This window comes from Budorcas taxicolor, chromosome 1, assembly GCF_023091745.1.
Source record: "Budorcas taxicolor isolate Tak-1 chromosome 1, Takin1.1, whole genome shotgun sequence".
In the NCBI taxonomy this organism is placed as follows: domain Eukaryota; kingdom Metazoa; phylum Chordata; class Mammalia; order Artiodactyla; family Bovidae; genus Budorcas; species Budorcas taxicolor.
In genome coordinates this window covers 189907129-189917265 of record NC_068910.1, presented here as the reverse complement: position 1 = coordinate 189917265, position 10137 = coordinate 189907129, and the positions used below count along the sequence as shown (strand labels likewise).

General features: G+C 51.8%; 1 protein-coding gene across 1 annotated transcript; it reads left to right on the top strand.

Moving 5' to 3' along the window:
• The first annotated feature begins 8003 nt into the window (after window positions 1-8003).
• CHST2 (carbohydrate sulfotransferase 2) lies at window positions 8004-9587 on the top strand. The gene has a single exon (XM_052648871.1). It carries the CDS (start codon window positions 8004-8006, stop codon window positions 9585-9587), a length of 1584 nt encoding a protein of 527 aa, XP_052504831.1.
• The last annotated feature ends 550 nt before the right edge of the window (window positions 9588-10137 follow it).

Here is a 10137-nt window from a genome sequence, read left to right as displayed (position 1 = left end):
GAGCAACCTTCCTTCTTTACAATGCCTACTAGGAAGCTCAGAGTCAATTTTTGGACTTACTGCCCACAACTACATAAACCGAAAGAAAAGTGAAGTCGCTCAGTTGTGTCCGACTCATCATGACCCCATGGACTGTAGCCTATGAGGCTCTTCCGTCCATGGGATTTTCCAGGCAAGAGTACTGGAGTGGGTTGCCATTTCCTTCTCCAGGGCATCTTCCCAACCCAGGGATTGAACCCAGGTCTCCCACATTGAAGGCAGATGCTTTTACTGTCTGAGCTGCCAGGGAACTACATAGGACCTCATGAAATGAACTGTCGTGCAGACCATATGCCTGGCTTCATGTTATTTTCCCTTTTGATCAATTTTCTTGTGTTTATCTTTGTGAGCTACCTCACAGTTTTGCTATTTTTTGAATGGGGCATTATAATTAAATAATCATAAAAGAGATCAGTGGTTATGAGTGAGTAGCCCATTCAGTGTTCAGTTCAGTTGCTCAGTCATGTCCGACTCTTTGCGACCCCATGAATCACAGCATGCCAAGCTTCCCTGTCCATCACTAACTCCCGGAGTTCACTCAGACTCACGTCCATCGAGTCAGTGATGCCATCCAGCCATCTCATCCTCTGTTGTCCCCTTTTCCTTCTGCCCCCAATCCCTCCCAGCATCAGAGTCTTTTCCAATGAGTCAACTCTTCGCATGAGGTGGCCAAAGTATTGGAGTTTCATCTTTAGCATCAGTTCTTCCAAAGAAATCGCAGGGCTGATCTCCTTCAGAATGGACTGGTTGGATCTCCTTGCAGTCCAAGGGACTCTCAAGAGTCTTCTCCAACACCACAGTTCAAAAGCATCAATTCTTCGGTGCTCAGCTTTCTTCACAGTCCAACTCTCACATCCATACATGACCACAGGAAAAACCATAGCCTTGACTAGACGGACCTTAGTCGGCAAAGTAATGTCTCTGCTTTTGAATATGCTATCTAGGTTGGTCATAACTTATCTTCCAAGGAGTAAGCGTCTTTTAATTTCATGGCTGCAATCACCATCTGCAGTGATTTTGGAGCCCCCCAAAATAAATTCTGACACTGTTTCCCCATCTATTTCCCATGAAGTGATGGGACCGGATGCCATGATCTTCGTTTTCTGAATGTTGAGCTTTAAGCCAACTTTTTCACTCTCCTCTTTCACTTTCATCAAGAGGCTTTTTAGTTCCTCTTCACTTTCTGCCATAAGGCTGGTGTCATCTGGATATCTGAGGTTATTGATATTTCTCCCGGCAGTCTTGATTCCAGCTTGTGCTTCTTCCAGCCCAGCGTTTCTCATGATGTACTGGGCATATAAGTTTAAATAAGCAGGGTGACAATATACAGCCTTGACGTACTCCTTTTCCTATTTGAAACCAGTCTGTTGTTCCATGTCCAGTTCTAACTGTTGCTTCCTGACCTGCATACAGATTTCTCAAGAGGCAGGTCAGGTGCTCTGGGATTCCCATCTCTTTCAGAATTTTCCACAGTTTATTGTGATCCACACAGTCAAAGGCTTTGGCATAGTCAATAAAGCAGAAATAGATGTTTTTCTGGAACTCTCTTGCTTTTTCGATGATCCAGCATATGTTGGCAATTTGATCTCTGGTTCCTCTGCCTTTTCCAAAACCAGCTTGAACATCAGGGAGTTCACGGTTCATGTATTGCTGAAACCTGGCTTGGAGAATTTTGAGCATTACTTTACTAGCATGTGAGATGAGTACAATTGTGTGGTAGTTTGAACATTCTTTGGCATTGCCTTTCTTTGGGATTGGAATGAAAACTGACCTTTTCCAGTCCTGTGGCCACTGCTGAGTTGTCCAAATTTGCTGGCATATTGAGTGCAGCACTTTCACAGCATCATCTTTCAGGATTTGAAACAGCTCAACTGGAATTCCATCACCTCCACTAGCTTTGTTCATAGTGATGCTTTCTAAGGCCCACTTGACTTCACATTCCAGGATGTCTGGCTCTAGATGAGTGATCACACCATCATGATTATCTGGGTCATGAAGATCTTTTTTGTACAGTTCTTCTGTGTATTCTTGCCACCTCTTAATATCTTCTGCTTCTGTTAGGTCCATACCATTTCTATCCTTTATCGAGCCCATCTTTGCATGAAAAGGTCCCTTGGTATCTCTAATTTTCTTGAAGAGATCTCTAGTCTTTCCCATTCTGTTCTTTTCCTCTATTTCTTTGCATTGATCACTGAGGAAGGCTTTCTTATCTCTTCTTGCTATTTTCTGGAACTCTGCATTCAGATGCTTATATCTTTCCTTTTCTCCTCTGTTTTTCACCTCTCTTCTTTTCCCAGCTATTTGTAAGGCCTTCCCAGACAGTCATTTGGCTTCTTTGCATTTCGTTTCCATGGGGATGGTCTTGATCCCTGTCTCCTGTACAATGTCACGAACCTCATTCCATAGTTCATCAGGCACTCTATCTATCAGATCTAGGCCCTTAAATCTATTTCTCACTTCTACTGTATAATCATAAGGGAATAATAATCATATACCAATGGTGTATAATCATAACCAATCAGTGTTAGCATGAGATAATAAGAACTATACATATATTGGTCTATGTCTCTGATTCCAGGCACAAGACTCCTGAAACCCTTGCAATTTCCTAAGTGATAAGAGTACTACGGACTTCTCTGGTGGTCCAGTGGCTAACACTTCACCTTCCAATGCAGGGAGTGAGGGTTCCACCCCTGGTGAGGGACCTAAGATCCCACATGCCTCTGGGCCAAAAAACCAAAACATAAAAGAGAAGCAATATTGTAACAAATTTCATACAGAGTTTAAAATGGTCCAAAAAAAAAAAAAAAGTACTAGGAGCATCTTTTGTTCTGTTGAAGTGACTCTGGGTGGGCTCCTGGATGGGGGCTGGTCACCAGAAAAACCAAGTCTCATTAGAAAGAATGAATTTCCCCACTAGTCTCCATCTTCCAGTGAGGGAAGAAGGGCTAGAAATGGAGTTAATTATTGGTCATGACTATCTGAGAGGCCTCCATACTTTCCAACAGTAAGGGTTTCAAAGAACCTCATGCTGGTGCACATGTGTTGGTGCTGGGAGAGGGGTGAGCCTAGAAGGGGCGTGCAAGCTCCACACCCCTTCCCACATACCTTACCTTGTGCATCGCTTCCATCTGGCTCTTCACCAGTATTCTTTATCGTATCCTTTTACAATAAATCAATAAAAGTAAGTAAACTTTTCCAGAGTCCGGTGATCCATTCTAGCACATTAATTGAATCCAACAAGGTCGTGGGAACCTCTTACTTGTGACCGACTGGTCAGACCCCAGGTGATAATCTGGATTGTGATTGCAAATGGGGAGCAGTCTAGTGGCCCTGAGCTGTAAATCTCTGGGATCTGACACTCTCTCCAGGTAGACAGTGTCTGCATTGAGCTAATTTGCTGGACATCCAGTTGGTGTCACATAATCTACACATTTGGTGAGCTGCAATGTCAGAAGGGAAGTGAGTAGTATTTTGCAGAGAAGAAAGACCCAGGGTGGTGGGGGAACTGTGGGCTGTTCTCATCCAGCTGGTGATAAATAAGGCTTGGTGGCGATGGGGGGTGGGACATAGGGGGTGGGAGTGGAGGTGTGTGAGTGGTGAGGTCACTGGTGTTGATGAAGAGCTAGAGTTTCTCAGGATGACTGGGGGCTACACACTAGAATTTAAAGGTGGAAACTCAAAAGAATTCCTTCATGATCATAACACTATTTAGGCTATTTCCTTTTATGACAGATAAGGCAACCCGCCCTCCCCAACCCCCAACCTCCACTCTGGTCCCCTGCACCTTGAACTTGACTGTTTTCTTTCAATTTTTAAACTAAATTAAGCAGAGTTGTTTACCTCTGGAGGCTCTTGGGCTCTATAATGGGTTCATGAGTATTCATTATACTAATTGTAAGTGAAAGAGAAGTCACTCAGTCGTGTCTGACTCTTTGCGACCCCATGGACTCCGTAGCCTACCAGGATCCTCCATCCATGGAATTTTCTAGGCTGGTATACTGGAGTGGGTTGCCATTTCCTTCTCCAGGAGATATTCCCGACTCAGGGATTGAACCTGGGTCTCCTGCATTATAGGCAGATGCTTTACCGTCTGAGCCTCTAGGGGAGTCATTCATTTAATAGTCAAACTATTTAAAACCATATAAAAAAAGAAAAGGGCGACCCTTGAACTAATGATGTCAATGTGTTTTAAATCAAGGATAATGATGAATCCAACTCTGTGCACTCAAGTTCCACTGGAAATATGTATCTGCTGAAACGATGAGTGACTGAATGGATCTTGGTGCCCAGTGGTAGGTGTTCCCCAGAGGTGAAGCTGTGGGACCACAGGGACACAGACAGGCCTGGCCAGATACTGGCCAGGTAACCCAGCCTTACGTTGTCTCCCAATTCAGACTACAGAGGAAGGTCTGGGAAGACCTCTCTGCCACATTCCACAGACTGGGCACTGGGCCTACAGCACCCCAGAATGTTAGACCTCCTCTCTGTCCAGGATTAGGTAAATGCTACAGCAAGTTTCCACAGCAGTTTCCTTTCCACATCCCAGACAGCAGAGAGTAGACTGAGGAGCTTCATGGAAAAGACTCAATTGCAGTAAATTCAACAGTGAGCTGAAATTAAGGCTAGCCCTGAAATTAAGGCTAGCCCTGACTGGCTCCTCTGGCAATAGACTTACGTGACTTCTAATATGTCTCGGTCATTACTTTTTAAAGGGATATGTGGATTTAAAAAATTGAAAGGACTTCCTGAACTAATGTGGGAAGGGAAGGCATTATCATGTTTTTGGATGTCATTAGTCCTGACGAAGTTTGGCATTAATCATGACATGGTGCAAAACGGTAAATTATTTGCAAGCAAGGAGAGGGTGGAGTTGCTGGAACCTGTAAATTGATGTCAGCTGAGCATTCCCTGTGGGGCTGTCGGGCAAATGGATTTACTATTTTGCCAACTTTGGGAAAGTGTTACAGAATCGCAGACAAAATAGTTTCTATGCAAACAATGGTTTTAAAAAGGGTCCTTACATCAAATAACTGCAATCCACTGAGCTTTCTGAGTAACCACAAAGCCAGGGACAAAATTTTAAATATTAGAAATTATTTTTCTCAGAACCAAGTTGAATACTAACCTCGAAATTTCCTTGCCTTCCAAGTCCCTCTCTTCCACTCTTTCCTGTGTCAGTATCATGTCAGTTTTGTGGGGAAAGAGCAGAGGGAAGAAGGGAGAGGGGTAGAGACAGCAGGGGAAAGAAGTGGGTGGGCCCAGAAAAGGAGAGATGGGAAGTCATTCCATGAAACTCTCACAGTCTGTAAACAGGGCTTAAAAACCTCTGTCTAGCCTGACGTGCTCCCAGGGGAAATGCTACTCTGCTTGAGAAGGCTACCTATAAAATTCCACCTTCATGCTTCCTCCCTTCATTTCTAAAAAATCTGTCTTAGAAATGGCTCATCCTTACTCTTTATCAGAACCACGGGGAAAAAATTCTGAACTCTACCCGTGGCTTTCTGGATATTTCTGTAAACGAGGCTAAATCAAATTCTTGGAACATTTTTCTACTCTGAAAATTCCTATGAATTAAGTCACTTTCTAAGACTCTTGCACTTCAGCAAGTACTAAAGTACTGATTCGTACTTCAGTAAGACTCACTGAAAAATAACGGCGCAAACATTTTAAATTTAGAAGTATCCTCTGGCCGAGAAAGGCTGCCCCACATAGTATAAAGGTAAACGTGCAGCAATTTTGTCAAACTTATAAAAACTCCCATCAGGACAGGAAGCAGCAAAATGCCTCCAGGAGATCAGTTACCAGCGGACTTAGCCTCAAGAACCTTCGGGATTCGGAGCGATTCAGCCCAGGGCTCTCATGTGGGGATTAATCATTTGGGCATCTAACTCCTCATCACCATTCAAATACAGGAGGCTATTATAAGTGTCCCCATTTTGTGGCTGAAAGTCAGCTATGGCTTAGCCTCTGTTGGTAAGAGAAGAGAGGGGGAAGGAGGCTGTTCCTCATTATCTTAAAAATAAAAAAGTACTTAAAGCTAAAATGATCTACTTTCAACAACTGCGTTTCTTTTAGGGTCAAATCTTTTGATCGCGTCTCTAAAACCAAGAAAGCAAAACAAGAATTTTTGTAAACTAGAACAAACAGTCACCCCCGACCCCCTATCACCCCAATTCCCGAGGACATCAATCACAGCGGGCGCGTCATTAGGAGCAGAGATGCCGAAGGCGTCTGCTGGGGGCGTAATAAAACGAGAGAGGCCCTCTCCATAGTTGGAGGAAAGCGGGGAGAAGACGCCCCGCTGGCACACTCCTCAGGAAAACTGAAGCTTCTTCTTCGACCCTGGGGCCAGAAAGATTTATTACTTCCTTGGTGAGGGAGAAGCCTCAGGCCAGATGAAATGGGCGCGCCGGGAGTGGGAAGCCCGAGACCGGTGCTCGGCGCCCTCTGAGCGCTCCGAGGCGCGGGTGCGTCCTGGGTTCCTACCGGGAGCCGGCGGCGCCGACCCAGGCGGGGCAGAGCGGAGTGGGAAGCCACTGGGGGATTTCTGCCCAAACTTTGTCACCAACTCTTTCCGAGAGCAAAAATGTGCGGTTGAGCCCGGCAGCAGCACACACAAGAATCCAAGTTTCCCAGAGGTCGGGGCGCCCAAGCGCTCCGAACCCCGGATCCGTACCCTGGCGCGTGGAGCTGGGATGGCTACGGCCTCAGCGGAGCGGATGGAGGCCCAAGCGACGCCGCTGTAAACCGGGCCCCGCATCTTCAACCCCCAAGGCGGCGGCGGGAGCTGGGCGCTGCGAGGGGGCGGGCGGCGCGGCGAAGGGGAGGAGCCGCAGCGACAGACGGCGGCGCGCACCAACCCGGCGCGGGCTGGCAGGAGCCGCGCAGAGGCTGGCCCGAGCGCGTTGCAGCCGCTCGGCGTAGGGAGAGGCGCGTAGCTGCATCCTCCTGGGCGCCGCTTTCGCTCGGCGGCGGCTGCGGCGGCGGGGGTTTTCTCTGTCTGGATTCCTCGTTGGCCAGAAGAGCCTGGTGCCGGGGGCGGGACGGGCAAGAGAGCGCTGCAGACCCCAGTTCCTTTGCCCAGAGCTGTGTGTATGTAAGGGGTTTCCGGGCCAGTCGGAGGCTGAGAAGCGGCGGGGGCTGCCGGCAGTGCCCTCCCGGAGGGCATCCTTCTGGTGATGGAAGAGGCGGCTCCTGCCGCCGCGGCTGCAGGGTCGCGCTGCGCCCCATCTACCACCGCCCAAGAGATGGGAGGATTCGGGGCGCGGAGACTGAGAGCAAGAGAGGCGGAGCTGCTTTGCCGGGAACCGGGTCCAGTATAAGCGGCTCCCCCCCCCCCCCCCAATCTCCCTCGGCCAGCTTCACTCCCCAGAGCGAGGAAGGAAGCTACAGTCCCGAGAGGGCGGCGGAGACGCCGCTGGAGCCGGGCGCAGTGAACTCGGCAGAGCACAGAGCAGGGCTCCGGGCCCGGTGAAAGTTTCCCTTCCCCAGCCGCAGGGCGCCCGCTGCCCAGAAACTCTGCCCAGGGCTTGGGCTGCCAATTCGCGCGGCCCCCTCGGAGGCGCGGGGACCCCAGGCGGAAAACAGCTCTCGAGAAATCGAGGAACGAGTGACAGCAGGACTGAACGCCGGGCCGTGCTCCTGGGCCGCCCCGGGGCGCGCCCGCGGCTCCAGGTGAGCTGGGGAGCCAGGCAGACCGGAGGGTGGGCGTTACTTAGCGGGAGGAGGCGGCTGGGGGGAGAATTGGGGCGCCCCGGCTTACTCCGCTTCCCCTCGCAGGTCCTTCTCGGAGCCGCTGCCATGGGAGAGCCAGTCTTGGGCGCCGGGGACCAGCCGCCGCTGCTGCCGCGCCCGCCTCGGAGCCGCGGCCCAAGTCCCAGCGCCCGAAGCGGGGCCGCTGAGTCCCCCTCCCGGGTTGCAGGGCCGCCTCCGCCGCGCTGCCGGCCCGGGTTGTGCCTGTGATGAGCCGCAGCCCGCCGCGAGCCCTACCCGCGGGCGCGCCCCTCGGGTTGCTCCCAGCCGCGCCCGCCGCCGGGCCGCGCGCCCTGCTCCCGCCGTGGCCCCGGCGTCTGGGTCGCCGCTGGCCTGCGTCCCCACTCGGAATGAAGGTGTTCCGCAGGAAGGCGCTGGTGCTCTGCGCGGGCTACGCGCTGCTGCTGGTGCTCACCATGCTCAACCTCCTGGACTACAAGTGGCACAAGGAGCCGTTGCAGCAGTGCAGCCCCGACGGGTCGCTGGGTGCCGGGGCGGGGGCGGCTTCGGGCGGCTGGGGGCGCCCAGGACCTCCTCCAGCCGTGCCGCCCCGCGCACACACCCGCTTGGATCCCCGGACCCCATACCGCCCGCCCGTCGCCGCAGTCCAGGCAGCTCCGGCAGTCGCGGCCGGGGCGGCGAGGGCCGCAGCCCCTCCAGGTAATGGCAGTCGGGGCGGCGGGGACAAGAGGCAGTTGGTGTACGTGTTCACCACGTGGCGCTCAGGCTCGTCCTTCTTCGGCGAGCTTTTCAACCAGAACCCCGAAGTATTCTTCCTCTACGAGCCGGTGTGGCACGTGTGGCAGAAACTGTACCCGGGGGACGCCGTCTCCCTGCAAGGGGCGGCGCGGGACATGCTGAGCGCTCTCTACCGCTGCGACCTCTCGGTCTTCCAGCTGTACAGCCCCGCCGGCAGTGGGGGGCGCAACCTCACCACGCTGGGCATCTTCGGTGCGGCCACCAATAAGGTGGTGTGCTCCTCGCCGCTGTGCCCCGCCTACCGCAAGGAGGTTGTGGGACTGGTGGACGACCGCGTGTGCAAGAAGTGCCCCCCGCAGCGCCTGGCGCGCTTCGAGGAGGAGTGCCGCAAGTACCGCACGCTGGTTATCAAGGGTGTTCGGGTCTTCGACGTGGCGGTATTGGCGCCACTGTTGCGAGACCCGGCCCTGGACCTCAAGGTCATTCATCTGGTGCGGGACCCCCGCGCTGTGGCCAGCTCACGCATTCGCTCGCGCCACGGTCTCATCCGTGAAAGCCTGCAGGTGGTGCGCAGCCGGGACCCCCGAGCCCACCGCATGCCCTTCCTGGAGGCCCCCAGCCACAAACTGGGCGTCAAGAAGGAGAGCATGGGAGGGCCGGCAGACTACCACGCGCTTGGCGCCATGGAGGTCATCTGCAACAGCATGGCCAAGACGCTGCAGACGGCCCTGCAGCCCCCTGACTGGCTGCAGGGCCATTACCTGGTGGTGCGGTACGAGGACTTGGTGGGAGACCCCGTCAAAACCCTACGGAGGGTGTACGACTTTGTGGGGCTGTTGGTGAGCCCCGAAATGGAGCAGTTTGCACTCAACATGACTAGTGGCTCAGGCTCCTCCTCCAAGCCTTTTGTGGTGTCAGCCCGCAACGCCACACAGGCCGCCAACGCCTGGCGGACCGCCCTCACCTTCCAGCAGATTAAACAGGTGGAGGAGTTTTGCTACCAGCCCATGGCCGTGTTGGGCTACGAGCGCGTCAATAGCCCTGAGGAGGTCAAAGACCTCAGCAAGACCCTGCTCCGGAAACCCCGACTCTGAGAGGGGTTCCGGGGAGACCTGACGCCCTGTGGAGACACCCACAGAAGGATTGTGGTGTGTTTCAACAAAAACAGCCCAGATCCAAACTGAGGAAGCCCACATATTCTGTTATAGATACATAATATAAATACACAGGCACTTGCTGTCAATGTTTTGAGTCATGGAATTTCAAGAAAGAGCCACAATGCACACACATCTCAGAAAAGGCGACTTGAAAGTTCTGACCACAGCTGCCCTTCTCTCTCTCCTCTACCTTTTCTTCCCCTTTTCCCTACCTGCCTTCCATTTTGAAGTGGGATGTTGATTAAATCAAGATCGGGTAACTGCAAGTCTTGTTTACAAAATTTTTGTGGTATCTGTGAACGTGTAGAAGAGTCTTTCGATGTCGGGGGAGGGGTGGGTGGAGAAAGGGGAAGTGGTCCTGGAGTGAAAGCCCCATTGGGCATGCTAAACCAAGGAGGCATTCTTATAAAGTAGACTTTTATGTAAAAAGCAAAGGTCATACATGGGTATTAATAAAGAAGAGAATAAATAATATTCTTTTTAAAAA